The sequence below is a fragment of the Stomoxys calcitrans genome, chromosome 5 (assembly GCF_963082655.1).
Source record: "Stomoxys calcitrans chromosome 5, idStoCalc2.1, whole genome shotgun sequence".
NCBI lineage: Eukaryota > Metazoa > Arthropoda > Insecta > Diptera > Muscidae > Stomoxys > Stomoxys calcitrans.
In genome coordinates, this window is record NC_081556.1 from 12,459,973 (window position 1) to 12,475,507 (window position 15,535).

The window sequence follows — 15,535 nt, forward strand, 5'->3', positions numbered from 1 at the left end:
GTTTTTGCAGCAAGCCAAAGGGAATAATTAATTATAGCTCTTACTTTCCTCATTTTTCAGCAAAGAAGCTGATACTTTGAAATCCATGGGCATTAACATCATCATTGCCTTGGGCCATTCGGGTTTCGAGAAGGACCAAGAAATTGCCTTGAAATGCAAAGATGTCGACTTGGTGGTGGGAGGTCATACCAATACCTTTTTATATAATGGCGATCAACCTGACATGGAGCGCATTGTGGGACCTTATCCCACTGTGGTGACTCAAGAGAGTGGTAAATTGGTGCCCATAGTGCAAGCCTATGCCTATACCAAATATTTGGGGAAGCTACATGTCAAGGTGCATAATTATTAAAAAGTTAAGAGAAACCCCGAAGATAACTTTGTCTTCGTTTTTCAGTTCGATCAGGATGGCAATCTTTTGGAATTTGCAGGTAATCCCATTATCCTCAATGCCGAAGTACCACAGGAGGAGGATGTCTTACAATTGCTGGATGTCTATCGCCCCAAAGTCAATGAATTAGAGGCTGATATTGTTGGCCACACCAAGGTACATTTGGAGGGCCGTCGTTCCATATGTCGCAAACAAGAATGCAATATGGGCAATCTGATAACTGATGCTATGGTCTATGCGAGAATTTTAGAAGATTTTGGTGGAGCCTATTGGACGGATGCTGCTATAGCCTTTATGCAAGGTGGAGGTAAGTAGAAAAAGAGAATAGCAATAAGGTAGGAACATTTTATCGGTAACAAAACTTTTTGTGCGTATTCATATATTTACACAGGAAAAAACATTTTTTCATGATATTAGGGAAGGAAAATTTTTTTCTTGATATTAAGGAATTTCTTCTTAAAAGTTAGTGTAATAGATACTTAAGCCTGGCCGTCAGAAAGCGAAATTCGAAGAAAAAGGTTGTGTTGTTCAACATATAGCAATTTAAATTTAATGAAAGGATTTTTATTTTGAAATCGTTCTTTTATGACTCCAAGTTGTATCCAAAATCCTTGGATTAATGAAAAAATTCTTAAACTTTAGTAATATATTGGGTTGCCCAAAAAGTAATTGCGGATTTTTCATATAGTCGGCGTTGACAAATTTTTTCACAGCTTGTGACTCTGTAATTGCATTCTTTCTTCTGTCAGTTATCAGCCGTTACTTTTAGCTTGCTTTAGAAAAAAAATTGTAAAAAAAGTATATTTGATTAAAGTTTATTCTGGGTTTTATTAAAAATGCATTTACTTTCAGCGCATCTCTGGAAATATTTATCGGGTTTTAGAGGATAACAGCTCAAAGAAGTCATTATATTCCATGATGGCTTATTAAGGAATCTTATAACAAAATTATGTTTTTTTTTTCTCCCCAAGCTATTCGCAGTTCGATTGAAAAACGTTCAGATGGCTCAGTTCTCGCCATTGATGTGGCCTCGGTGATGCCGTTTAAAAATGATTTATATGTCAGCCAAATAAGTGGCGACTCTTTGCTGGATGTCCTTGAACATTCTGCCTCTATGCGTGAAACTGAATCCAAAGGTGGATTTCTTCAAATGTCTGGAATCCATGTAACCTATGATTATAATAAGCCCATAGGCAGTCGGGTGTCTAAGGCAAAAATCCTATGCTCCAGCTGTGATACACCCTCATATGAAGACCTGCGTAAGGATCACATGTATAATGTTATAGTTCCATACTACTTGATGAATGGTGGAGATGGCTACAAATTTGTGGAGGATAATGGTCAAAAGCCTCATCGCATGCAAATTAAAGATACTGCAGCCCTTGTGCAATACCTAAAGAAGCACGAGTTTGTATATCCTGTGGAAGAGGGAAGAATAACAATTATACAAAAGCGGGATGAAGGATCCTAGGTATTAACTTTCGGCACAAATTTTCTATAAAGAATAAATTTTATATATAATAAAATCATAAAAAAAATCTATAAGATCCCCCATAAAAGAACCCACCATAAAAAAATTGAATGGTGGGCATATAATAGTGCAAAAAGTTCTTCAGTTCTTTGGACCAGAAAGAAGGGGAGAATATGGAAATTTCTAAAGAAAAATGACGATCTTTTAATTATATTGAATGAATAGTTGCTTAAAAACTGTAGTTTTGAAAATGTAAAAAGAAAATTTACAAAGTTAAACTTAAAAGGTAAATATTCAAAATTTCCCATAAAAGGTAAATTTTCAAAATGTCCCATAAAAAGGATATTTACTAAATTTGCTTTTTATGAGACAGTTTTTTAAATTTCCCTTCTATGGGAAATTTAGTAAATTTCCCTTTTATGGGAAATTTAGTAAATTTCCCTATTATAAGAAATTTTTTAAATTACCCTTTTAAGGGAAATTTATTAAATATCTCTTTTTTTGGAAATTTTTAAAATTTCCCTATTATAAGACATTTTTTAAGTGTCCCTATTACAAGAGTTTTTTCTAATTTCCCTATTATAAAAATTTTTTTAAATTTCCCTTTCACAAGTTTTGTTAATTTCCATTTCATGGAAATTTTGTAAGTTTCTCTTTAATAGAAATTTGATTGTTTTATAGAAAAATTTTTTAATATCTCTTTTATGGGAAATTTAGTAAAATTCCTTTTTATGGGAAATTTTGTAAATATTCAATTATAGAAAATGTTGTAAATTTCCCTTTTATGGGAAATTTTGTAAAAAATGTGCAAAAAATTCTTCAGTTCTTTAAACCAGAAAGAAGGGGTGAACATGGAAATTCATAAAGAAAAATCGCAACCTTTAAATGTTATTGAATGAATAGTTGCTTTAAAACTGTAGTTTTAAAAATGTAAAAAGAAAATTTATAAAATTAAACATAAAAGGGAAATTAACACTATTTCCCATTAAAGGGGATATTTCCCATTAAAGGGGATTTTTCCCATTAAAGGGAATATTTACCAAGTGTTTTTCATAGGAGATTGGGAAATGTATCTTATGTAGGAAATTTTGTAAATTTCCTTTTTATGAGACATTTTTTTTTTTAAATTTCCCTTTTATGGGAAATAAGTTTCAATTTTATAAGAAATGTTGTATATTTGTATTTCATGGGAATTGTTGCATATTTCTCTTTTATGGGAAATTTTTCGTTTAGGGAAATGGTATAAATTTCCCTTTTATAGAAATTTGTTAAATTTCCTTTTTAGGAATTTTTTTAAATTTCCCTTTTGTTGAAAATTTGTTAAATTTTATAGGAAATTTTTTAAATTTTCTTTTATTGGAAATTGGGAAAATCCCTTTTGTGAAAAATTCGCTAAATTTTCCTTTTATGAGAAATTTTTTAATATCCCTTGTATGGAAAATTTGTTAAATTTCCCTACTACAAAAAAATTTTAAATTTCCCTTTTATGAAAAATTTTTTAAATTTCCCTATTATAAGAGATTTTTTGTTTTACAAGTAATTTAATATCCCTTTTATGAGACATTTAGTAAAATTCTTTTTTATGGGAAATTTTGTAAAAAATTCTTTCATATATCCCTAAATATCCCTTTTTTTTTTGGAAATTTCATAGATTATAATAGTTTTTTTTTTAATTTCTCTATTATAAGAATTTTTTTAAATATCCCTTTTTGCAAATTTTGTCAATTTCAATTTCATGAGTAATTTTGTTATATTCCCTTTTATAGGAATTTTAATTGTTTTATAGGAAATTTTTTAAATATCCCTTTTATGAGAAATTTAGTAAAATTTTTTATTATTGGAAATTTTGTAAATTTTTCTTAATAGAAAATTTTGAAAATTTCCCTTTTAATGGGAAATTTTGCAAATTGCGGTTTTATGGGAAATTTTGTAAATTTACTTTTCTGAATTTTGTAAATTTTATTGGACATTTTGCTAATTTCCCTTTTATGGGAAATTTTGTAAATTTTCCTATTACAGGAAATTTTGATAATTTTATGGGAAATGTTGTAAATTTTTTTCAATAATAGTATATATTGTAAATTTCCTTTAAATGGGATATTTTGAAAATGTCCGTTTTTGGGGAAATTTTAGAAATTTCCTTTTTTTGAAATTTTGTAAATTTTATAGAAAATTTTGCAAATTTTGTAAATTTCACTATTATAGGAAATTTTGGTAATTTTATGGGTAATTTCATAAATTTCGCCTGGATGGGAAAATGTAAAGATTTCGCTTTTGTGGGATATTGCAAATTTTCCTTTTATGGGAATTTTTTTAATATCACTTTTATGGGAAATTTAGTAAACTTTCTCTTTAAGGGAAATTACTGTATTTATAGCCGAATCCGATCTGCTTGTTGCAATGCGTCCTTTTATTCTAATAATTTTGTTTTAATAAAAAACGTATTACAAATTTCATTTTCAGTTTTTTTGGAGAATTTCCTACAATTTTTGTTTCTATGCACAATAATTTTAAACTTTTGTTCCTATAAAAAAATTTATCAATATTGTTGGTATAATTTCCTGTGAATGGAGATTAATTGACTGTTTCTTAATTTTAATCTTCCATTTGTTTAAAACCCTTATGGTAAAAAAACACATACATACGTAATTAATAATAAATGTCACACCATGTATCGTTAACATGAATCACAATTCATAAAGAATTGAATTGAAAAGCGTCACAAAGAATTCTATTAAAAAATTAGCAACAGCCGAGTGGGAGCGTAGCTGAAATAACTTCATTCGGTCACTGGTTAATTACGATTTATTTTCAGTTGAGCTACTATAAGATTGGGGTGTAGTTCTGTTATTGTGTTATTTGGAACATCATTAGATATAAGTGATGGAGCTCCTCAATATTTGATTTTTTCTAAAATTCGTGGCATGACATAAAATCTTCCCTTCTGAAAATATTCTCATGGCCAGTAAGTTCCACTCTCTTTGGAAAAAATTATAACAATATGTCAAAAATTGATAATCTGAACCTACCAATCTAGTTAATAAAAGGTGACCCATGAAAAAATTCTGTCTTAAAATTTTTAAGGGCTGGCCTACAAAAAGTTGGAACAAATTTCATGTGGATAACATGGTTTACATATTTTCAAAATGTTTTTTTAAACCTTTTATGGAAAATGTCATATCGGGAAATTCATCAAAGATGTCAAGGCTAAAATAAGCCATATTTCAATCTTCAACTCTAGAGTGAGCATGCTTACAAGCTCAGATTCTAATTATTTTTTCGATAGGGATCAAAATTTAATACCTAAATAGCGATGACAAGATCTGTGGCGAAGGAACTTTATATTCGATTATGCCCATCTTTTCTCCGTTTCATCATTTGTCACAAATGGGAATGATACGAAATATTATCAAGATATGTAAAACGCAAAAAAGTGACTTACAGACAGCAAAACAGATGGACGACAAGCTGAACAGACTGATAGACGCATAACTCAATCCGCATAATAGGCATGAAGAATGACAGCCGTTTCTATAACAATAAAATGCCTCATAGGTTTTGTGCACAATGAAGAACAGTGACATTACAATAAAAAAAACCGGATTTGCGAAAAAAGCAATTTTCAAAGGGAAAATTTCAAAAAATTAATATAGAAAGGACATTTTTACAAATTTCCTATAAAAATGAAATTTGCAAAAACTCCTTTTAAAAGGAAATTTACAAAAAAATCCTTATGGAAGGAAATATTTAAAAAGTGTGCCAAATAATATCAAAAAACTTCTATGGAGAGGAAAGAAAGGAAAATTTCAAAAATTTTTAAAAAATTACCATAAAACTAAAAATTTCCCATACATTTGTGTCTTAAAAAAGAACTATTTACTGAACTAACCTAAAAAAAGAAAATTTTTCAAAAAAAATGTCCATAAAATAATTAATAAAATTTTACATAAAAAGGAAATTTTTAATAAAACTCTCTTTAAAATGAAATTTTTAAAAAATTTTCAAAAAAGGATTCCCTTAAAAGGAATTTTTCAAAAAGTTTTTTTAAAAAAGGAAATTTTTAAAAAATTCTCCTTAAAAACGAAAATTTCAAAAAATTCTAAAGAAATTTTAAAAACATTTCCTAAAGAAAGTATATGTTCAAAAAACTTACTTTAAAAAGGAAATTTTCAAAAAAAAAAAATAAAAATGGAAAGGAAATGTTTTTTTACGTTATTTAAAAAAATTCCTTGCCTAACTTTAAAAATGGGGTTTTTTGTTTTTTTTATTGTTAATAGAAACAGAGAACCTTACGCTCTGCAGCTGGGAAATATCCGATTGTAGGGAAATTTTTTCCGTAAAAAGGAAATCTTAAAAAAAAATCCATAGAAAGAAAAATTTCACAAAATTTCCCATAAAAAGAACATTTTCAAAAAACTCCCTTAAAAGGAAATTTTTAAAAAAGATTTTATTAAAAAGGAAATTATCGAAAAAATTTTCAAATAAATGTGTTAAGAAACAACTATTTACTGAATTTCCCTTAAAACGAAAATTTTCAAAAAATATTCCCTTAAAAGGTAATTTTCGAAAAATATTCCCTTAAAAGGGAATTTTCGAAAAATATTCCTTATAAGGAAATTTTCAAAAAATTTCAAAATTTCAAAAAATTCTAAGGAAATTTTCAAAACATTTCCTAAAAAAATTTTCTCTGCTTAACTTTAAAAATTAGAATTTTTTTCTATTGCTTATAGAAACAGAGAACCTTACGCTCTGCAGCCGGATAATATCCGATTGTAAGGAAATTTTTCCGTAAATAGGAAATCTTAAAATAAATTGTCCATAAAAATGAAATTTTCAAGAATTTCCTAAAGAACTAAAAAGAACATTTTCAAAAAAAATCCCCTAAAAGGAAATTTTCAAAAAAATTCCCCTAAAAAGGAAATTTTCAAAAAATGTCCCATTTGCAAAAAATTTTCTATAAAAAGTAATTTTTAAAAAAATTTATTTTAAAAAGTAAATATTTCCTTAAAATGAAGTTTTCAAAAAATTTTCTTTAAAGGAAATTTTCAAAAAATTTCCCTTAAAACGGAAATTGTTCAAAAAATTTCACATAATAAGAAAAATTTTCAAAAAGGAAATTTTCAAAAAAAATTTCGTTGAAAAAGAAATTTACCAAAAATTTCTATAAAAAGTTTTCAAAAAAAGTTATTTTAAAAAGGTAAATATTTTCTTATAAACAATTTCAAAAAATTTTCCTTTAAAGGGAATTTTTAAAAAATTTTCCCTTAAAAGGGAGTTTTCAAAAAATTCTCTTTAAAAGGATAGTTTCAAAAAAATTTTCATAAAAAGGGAATTTCAAAAAAAAAAATTCTTTAAAAGCAAATTTTCCAAAAATTTCCCTTAAAATGGAATTTTTTTAAAAAGTGTCACTTAAAACGAAAATTTTTAAAAAAGTTGTTTCAAAATTGAATTTTACAAAAATATCTTTTAAAGATAATTTTCAAAAAAGTTCTCTTAAAAAGAGAATTTTTAAAAAATTCCTTTTAAAAGAGATATTGTAAAAACACAAACCTGTTTAAAAAAAAATTTTAAATTTTCCATAAAATGAAAATTTTTCAAAAATTTCCCAAAACAGAAAATTAAAAAAAAAGTCCCTTATAAATCAAATTTTTATTAAATTTCCCTTAAACAAAGAAGTTTTCCAAAAAATTTCTCCAAAAAGAAAATTTCCCTTAATTTTTTTTTAAATCTACTTTTTTTTCAAAAAATATTTTGTAGAAGGAAATTTTTAAACAAATTTTTTTTTTTTGAAAATTTTGTTTAAAATTAAAATTTTCTGAAAAATCCCTATTTCAGAAATTGGTTTGAAATATTTTTTATTTTTTAATTTTTTTTTGGTATTTTCATATTTTATTATTTTTTAAGTGTATTTTTAAAATACAGGTCACTGAGCTACGGTGTTTAAGTTTGCCCAGTGAAACAAATTTTTTTTTTTCTATTATCAAAATTTAATGACCTAAGGTTAAATATTTTCAAAGATTATTCATACAAATGAGGCACTATCCCTCTTTCTTTTATTTTTTGACTGATAGTGAAAAAGTTAAATTTCATGCCTGGTTCCAAGAGCTTGACTTTTGGCCACTTTTTATGTTCAACTCAAGTTTGATTGATAAAATATTGTCGATTATTTTAGTACAACTTAGATTATAAGTGAAAGTTTCAAGACGAATCTATGAGAAACTAAAATTTAGTGTCTGTGGCACCTTTGAGAGAGAGACATCAAAAATTAAATTATAGTGAGTTCTCTTAAGTGTGTATTTATTAAGTGAAAAAATTATTAAATGGGAAAATTCTTGGATTATTAACTAAAAAAATGTATTTGTGTCAACATTTTTCTGAGAGAATTTTTTTTAAATTAATTATCCAACATACTTCCCATATTTTTTTTGTTCGAAGATTTTTTTCATCCCAAATATTACATATAAAAAATATATGTTTTTGAAAATATATGCACTATTAAAGCAAAACCCCCTTAAAAACATATGAAGTGTGCCAAAAAATGGAATTAAGATTTCAATGTGGATTAATAACGAACAAAAGTTACGCTGTTTCATGAATATACCATGCAATAATTAACACTTTACTCACTTCAAACACTACAGAATGAATACCCAACTACTTCAATGGTAACCATACACTCGCAAACAAAATGTTTGAACTAAAACAGTTTTAAGAGTAAATGAAAAAAAATATCTATAAAAAACAAAGAAAAAAGAGAATTTTTAAAAAAAGTTTTTCCATAAAAATCTTTAAATTTACAAATCTTTAAAAACTAACAGATTATTTAGGTCTATGCATTTTGAAAAAAAGTTGTTTATTACTATAAATTTTTTTATCATAGGTTCCTTATAAACCCACCTCAAGATGCCACGTCTGGCCTTTTTATATCTAGCAGTGACATTGCTATCCTTCGGGACCCTGCAAAGTAATGCCATTCCCCTAAAGCCTGTGAGAGAAGTGGCCAGTGAATTCATAATTTTACACAACAATGATATGCATTCTCGATTTGAGCAGACCAGCGCCAATAGTGGAAAATGTACAGAGGAATTGGCTGCCGCCAATAAGTGTTATGGTGGTTTTGCACGTGTGGCACATGAGTAAGTAAAAGCGTTTATAGAGAATATAAAAAATTACAAAAAAAAACAAAAAGTAGTTAACAAAAGGATTATAAAAAAATAACTTAAAAAATTAAAGACAAGACAAAATTAGAAAAAAATCGGAATATTTATAAAAATGTTTAGAAAAAACCCTAAGAAACATCTACAAAATATATATAATTATTTTAAACAAATAATGAAATAATTAAAAATAATCTTTGACAAAAAACAACTCTAGAAAATTTAGAAATATCTACACATAGAAAAAAAATATATAAAATATTTTTTAAATCGAAATAATTAAAAAAAAGGCAAAATAATTAAATAAACCAAAGAAAATTAAAAAAAAAATCTACATAAAAAACTATCAAAAATTTTAAAAATGGAATTAATTAAAAAAAAAACTTAGAGAAAAAAACTAGAAAATTTAAAAAATCTAAAAAAAAAATTTAACTTAAACAAATGCATTAAAAATTTCCTCAAGTTTCCTCAAAATTTTTAAAAACAAAATTTTAATACATAATTTTTAATAAAAATTTTAGAAAAAAAAAAAATAAGAAATATTTACAAAAAGTGTAAATATTGAAAAAAATACGTTAATTATTGAAAAATGTTAAACAAAGTTTTTTTAGGCTACTAAATGCCATTTTTTTCTTGAAAAGGAAATTTTCAAAAAAATTTCCCAAAATGGAAATTTTTAAAAAATTTCCTAAAATTCGAAATTTTCAAAAAATTTTGTAAAAATCGATATTTTCAAAAAAATTTCCTAAAAATCTAAATTTTCAAAAAAAAAATCCCTTAAATGATTATTTTCGTAAATTTTCTCTTACAAAGGAAATTAAAAAAAAATCTCTTCCTTGAAAAGAAATGGAAATTTTCAAAATATTTCCTAAAAATCGAAATTTTTAAAAAAATCCCTTAAATGAAGGAAATTTAAAAATATTTCAAAGAAAATTTTCAAATAATCTCCTAAGAAAGATGTTAAAAAATCCTAACACAAGAAAATTCCAAAAATTTCTTATAAAAAAGAAATTTTCCAAAAATTGCTATAGAAAGGAAATGTTCAAAAGATTTTCAAAAAAAAAAAATCCTTAAAAAGGAATATTTTCTCAATTTTCTATAATTATATATAATTTCCATAAAAAAAAATTTTTTCAAAAAAATTTCCCTGAATAAGTTAATTTCATTAAATTTCCTTTAAAAATTAAATTTTCCAAAAATTTTACTTTTCGTTGCAGAGAAAATTTTTAGTTAAAGACTTTTCACGTAACAGTGAATGCTTTCCATTCTATGCTCATCAGTCGATTCAATTGCGATAAAATATCCAAACAAAATCGGTGAGATATCACTCTGTCTCCCACTCTCAAAAGAGAGAAGTGGGCAATGTCCGACTTTTGGGAGAGGGATACAGAGTGAATCAGAGGGAGAGAGATGTCTCACCGATTTTGTTTAGATTGACTGACTGACTTGATTGACTGACTGATGACTTCAAAGTCTCATCACCCTCCCCAAATGCCCTTAACACTAGTGTGGGTCTGTTTGTAACGGTAAAAAAACACCCCCAAGCGATTGTCAATATCGTAATCTACCACAACTTCTATGAAGTTTTACCCTACAAAGCAATTCAAATTGGAAAATTGCCCATAAACATTCAATTATGGAACAGGGGCAAACTTCTTACATATCAATGAGTCCTATCCCATTCAAGTTTGAGCTCAATGATAAGGGGCCTCCTATTTATAGCCGAGTCCGAACGGCGTGCCGCAGTGCAACACCTCTATGTGGACGCCAGCATTAAGAGGGCATAACCACCGCTGAAAATTTGCATGATGTTCTCGCCAGGATTCGAACCCAGGCGTGAAGTGTCATAGGCGGATATTCGAACCTTTGCACTACGGTGACCTCCAAGGTGACCTATACTATCGGTTAATGCCTATCACCTGTATTGTCGATGTAGGTCGCTGGGGATTGTATATGGACCAAATAGATCTATGTTTAGATTCAGCTTTGTGTGCCTCTAGAGGGCGCTACTTCGATTTGGGCGAAACTTCGCATGATGACTTTTTCTAAGACATCCAATTGTTATTCCAAATATTATTCGAATCGGTCCATAATCGGGTATAGCTCCCATATAAACCGGTATCCCGATCTTGAGCACCTACAGAGAGTAATGCTTATCCAAATGTATTACAATCCATGGGTACTTCTTGTTATTACCTCCCATTGTCTTTCTTAAGCATCTGCATTCCATGGTAGAAAGTATAGAAGATGCGGACCAACTTAACTTAACACGCTTTCAATTTTTTATAATTTTCGAAGGTGTAAAGACAGGGCGTAATTCTTATCCGATTTGGCTGAAATTTGGCTAGTCGTGTTTTGGTATGACTTCCCACAAATGTATGGTTCAAATCGGTTCATAACCTGTTATAGCTGTCATATAAACCAATCTCCCGATTAGGCTTCTTGAGCCTCTAGTGGGCGCAATTCTTATCCATTTTGGTTGAAATTTTGCACATGTTCCGAATATGGTCTAAACCGGTTCATAAACTGATAAACCTATCTCTCAATTGGACTTTCTGAGCCTCTGGGGGGCGCAATTATTACTTGATTTGCCTGAAATTTTGGAGTTGGTATTTTTCGATGACTTCTAACAGTCATGACAACTACGGCCCAAATCGGTCAATAAATTGATATAGCTCATATATATTTCAGCAATTCATTCAAAGAACTTGAGAAAAGCGATCCATGGTGAAGGGTAAGATTCGGCCCGGGCAAACTTAGTACCCTTTTACTTGTTTTTTTCAATTTTGCAAATAGGGGAACTTTGTCGATAATATCAATAAAAAATCTAAATCGATATTCAGTTAAAAAAATAAAATATCGGTAGTATCGATAGTACCGTCTAAATTTTGCCAGCTCTAACATCAAGTGATAGGTTTCCTCCCATTCATTCCAGCATCCTTGATATCTGTGTTTCACACTCGACCTCAAAAGTCGTCTAAAGTTTTCGGACTCCATCGAATCAATCCAGTTCGTGCAACCGACTGCCATGGGATTGATGGCATATTCTTCACCGGGGTCCACCATATTAACGATGCGTATGTCAGAAACGGCCTGACCACTCATCCGTAGATCCCGTGTCCGCGTCAAATCGCTAAATCCCTATTCCACTAGGATTTTTACCTGACTTATTACAGTAGCCAACAGCAGAAGGTGATACCCTGTATAATTTGCCCTTCGAGCTTGTTTATGAAAAATAACCTTGACAGGCCTTTAGATATTCTCTAGTCTGGGGTATTCTATGAATATGGCGAAAAGAGGGGGCAATATACGCTCTGACCATATTCATCGAATGCCTTTAATTTAACATAAATATAAACCAAAAGTCGGATTTCCGCTTTAGAAAGTTAAAAAAAATAATAATTTAAAAATAAAATCAAAACCACATCTTTTTTCAGAAATTTAAAAAAAAGAACTATTTTTATTACTTAATGAAAAAATCTCTAAATTTCTTAGTGTGCGCAAATACCGTGAAGAAGCCAAGAATGGTGGCACCGCCGTGGCTTACCTAAATGCCGGCGATACTTCAGCTGGTACAGCTTGGTATTTTAAATTTAAGGATGAAATAGCCACAGCTTTTCTAAACAAATTGCTACCCGATGCAGCTGTAAGTGAATTATTGACTTGGACTTTTCATAGCCTCTCCTTAAAAAAATGATTCCCTGATTTTTACTTTAGTCTTTGGGAAATCATGAATTTGATGCTGGTCTCCCTGGTTTATTTCCATTCCTGGACAAAGTCGAATTTCCCATTGTGGCAGCCAATTTGGATTTATCGAGTACCCCCAAATTAAGGCATTCCAAACATTTGCATAATTCTACTGTCTTGCAGCTGGATGGTGCTAAAGTAGGGGTCATAGGATATATAACGCCGGAAACTTTGGATTTGACCTTGACCAAGGAGGCTATATTTACTGATGAAATTGAAGCTATAAAGTAAGCAGAGAAAATAAATTCAACTGAAAGGGTGATTGTTGACATTTTTCTTTTTTCTAGTCGTGAAGCTGATAATCTTAAGGCACAGGGCATTAACATCATCATAGCCTTGGGTCATTCGGGTTATCAAAAGGATCAAGAAATTGCTGCCAAATGTCCTGAGGTGGATTTGGTTATTGGTGGCCATACCAATACCTTTCTGTATAATACAGAACAACCAGATAGTGAGACAATTGATGGCCCCTATCCCACTGTGGTCAATCAGACCAGTGGTAAACAAGTGCCTGTGGTGCAGGCTTATGCCTATACCAAATATTTGGGAAAATTACATATGCAGGTGGGAGCTATCATTAATCACCACCAACATTTTTGGAGTTTTTTTTTTTTTGTTATTTTTCTTTTAAATTTTCCAGTTCGATAAAGATGGCAACCTTATCAAATTTGATGGTAAACCCATTTTGTTAAATGTCGATATTCCCCGAGATGATGATGTGCTCCAACTGCTGGAAGTATATCGACCTGAGGTGGCCAAGCTGGAGAATGATGTGGTGGGTCATACCAAGGTTCATATCGAGGGTCGCCCAGAGATTTGTTGGACCCAAGAATGTAATTTGGGAAACTTGGTCACAGATGCCATTGTTCATTCCCGAGTTTTGGAAGATTTGGGGGGAACTTATTGGACAGATGCTGCCATAGCATTTGTGCAAGGGGGAGGTATATACATGTGTTGCTTTATATACATAATACAAATTCTTTAATTAGTCTATCCGTGCTTTCCCTTCAGGCATGCGCAATTCCTTTGAGCCTCGTTCCGATGGTTCCATATCCGCACAGGATGTCGCTGGCATTATGTCGCACAACAATGATTTGTATGTAACTAAAATTACTGGCAAAACCATTTTGGGGGCTCTTGAACATTCGGCTACTATGTTTGAGAAAGAATCCAGTGCTGGTTTTCTGCAAATGTCCGGTATCCGCACCACATATGATTACAACAAACCTGCCGGACATCGTGTTGTCTCCGTTGAAATTCGTTGTGCCGCCTGTACTCTGCCCGTTTTTGAACCCCTAGAAGAAGAGAAACACTATAATGTAATTGTCTCATATTTCCTTTTGCATGGCGGTGATGGACACAAGTTCATGGAGGAAGATGGTGGTAGTAGTGAGGCACAGCGTTTAAAGAATAAGGAAGTTGATGCTTTGGTTGGATATTTAAGAAGTCATGATTTCATCTACCCAGGAATTGAGAGCAGAATTACCATTATTCAAAAAACAGAAGAAGTGAAACAAAAAGAAAATGAGATAGCTCTGTAAAAGATTCAAACAAAAAGGAAATAAATTTTGGAGGAGAATTTTTGGCAAAAAATCGAGTGTGGACATTTAAAAGGTAATTAAAATTTCAAAAAATCCAATTTTATTGATATATCTAACTGCACACAAATATCAAATACCTTTGTTCTTAGAGAATAAGGATAACGTATGGCATTAGTGCTCCAACTTTTGATATATCAATTCTTATACACTGTGAAAATCATATTATAAATTCATTTAAATTACTCATACGTCACCCTGTCTCGCAAAGTTTATGCTGCACACATAATTCAAATAAAGAGTTTCTGGGTAAGTAAAAAAATCTTAAGCAAGTAGTTGTAACAGTTTTCAAAAATCAATTCAATTAAATTACTAGATATTGGTTTCACCGTTTATTAGGCTGCACACACACATCGCATACATTTCCTCTTAAACAATAAAAACAACCAATGAGGTAAGTACTTCAAATTTCGTTAGATCAACTCATTTACTCCAATAAACACATATTTAAAATTAATTTAAATTACTCATACGACACCTTGTCTCACGAAGTTTATGCTGCACACATAAATCAAATAAAGAGTTTCTTGATAAGTGAGCAAATCCAAAGCAAGTAGTTGTAACAGTTTTCAAAAATCAATTCAATTAAATTACCAGGTATTGGTTTCAGTGTTTATTAGGCTGCACACACACGTCGCATAGATTTACTCTTACACAAGAAAACCAATCAATGAGGTAAGTACTTCAACTTAAGTTCGAACAATTTTTTTACTCTAACAAACACACATTTAAAATTAGTTTAAATTACTCATACGACAACCTGTTCCATGAAGTTCCTACTGCACACATGAATCATATAAAGAGTTTATATGTGAGTGGGCATATATGAAGCTTAAATTGTTAACGAATTTTATAAAATTTAAAGTGCAGTGGATAGTCGCTGTTTAGCAGTACGATACTTAGAAACATATTTTTCTTGCACCTATATCAATTCATATAATGCTTTAAATAATTTTTTTTTTAAATTAAAATGATTCTTACGACATTTATAAATTATTTACACACGATCCAATTTAGATTTTCAAAAACCTTAGAAAAATGTGAAAAGTTAGCTATGTTGGAACAAAAAAAAAAAAAAAAGACTGAAAAGAATTATCGGGTTTCCACAGTATATATTAAGTAGCCCCGGTAGCGGAGTTGGTAGCATGCTCGGTTTACTAGTGCCGGAGTA

At 29.8% G+C, this 15,535-nt stretch overlaps 2 protein-coding genes across 5 annotated transcripts in view; both read left to right on the forward strand.

Moving 5' to 3' along the window:
* Positions 1 to 8,830, forward strand: part of LOC106083420 (protein 5NUC) — a 25,726-nt gene extending 16,896 nt beyond the window's left edge. For 3 of the 4 annotated variants that reach the window (XM_013246388.2, XM_013246387.2, XM_059368458.1), the window contains exons 5-7: positions 61 to 337; positions 398 to 698; positions 1,363 to 1,953. In XM_013246388.2, the coding sequence (XP_013101842.2) occupies positions 61 to 337; positions 398 to 698; positions 1,363 to 1,862 (1,078 nt within the window). In that variant the 3' untranslated portion in view covers positions 1,863 to 1,953. Of the gene's footprint in view, positions 1 to 60; positions 338 to 397; positions 699 to 1,362; positions 1,954 to 8,742 lie in introns of those variants that run through there. The other variant, XM_013246386.2, reaches the window with a different exon arrangement.
* Positions 8,766 to 14,345, forward strand: LOC106083419 (protein 5NUC). The gene is made up of 6 exons (XM_013246385.2): positions 8,766 to 8,998; positions 12,515 to 12,665; positions 12,737 to 12,993; positions 13,054 to 13,330; positions 13,407 to 13,707; positions 13,778 to 14,345. Exons 1-6 carry the CDS (start codon positions 8,766 to 8,768, stop codon positions 14,305 to 14,307), a joined length of 1,749 nt encoding a protein of 582 aa, XP_013101839.2. The 3' UTR covers positions 14,308 to 14,345.
* Positions 14,346 to 15,535: the final 1,190 nt, after the last annotated feature.

What these genes read in the sequence shown, in the direction of transcription:
- LOC106083419 (XM_013246385.2), top strand. Translation starts at nt 8,766, where the DNA reads ATGCCACGTCTGGCCTTTTTATATCTAGCAGTGACATTGCTATCCTTC. An exon ending in GATGAAATTGAAGCTATAAA is followed by an intron (nt 12,994 to 13,053) that starts GTAAGCAGAGAA and finishes TCTTTTTTCTAG; the next exon opens with TCGTGAAGCTGATAATCTTA. An exon ending in AGCATTTGTGCAAGGGGGAG is followed by an intron (nt 13,708 to 13,777) that starts GTATATACATGT and finishes CTTTCCCTTCAG; the next exon opens with GCATGCGCAATTCCTTTGAG.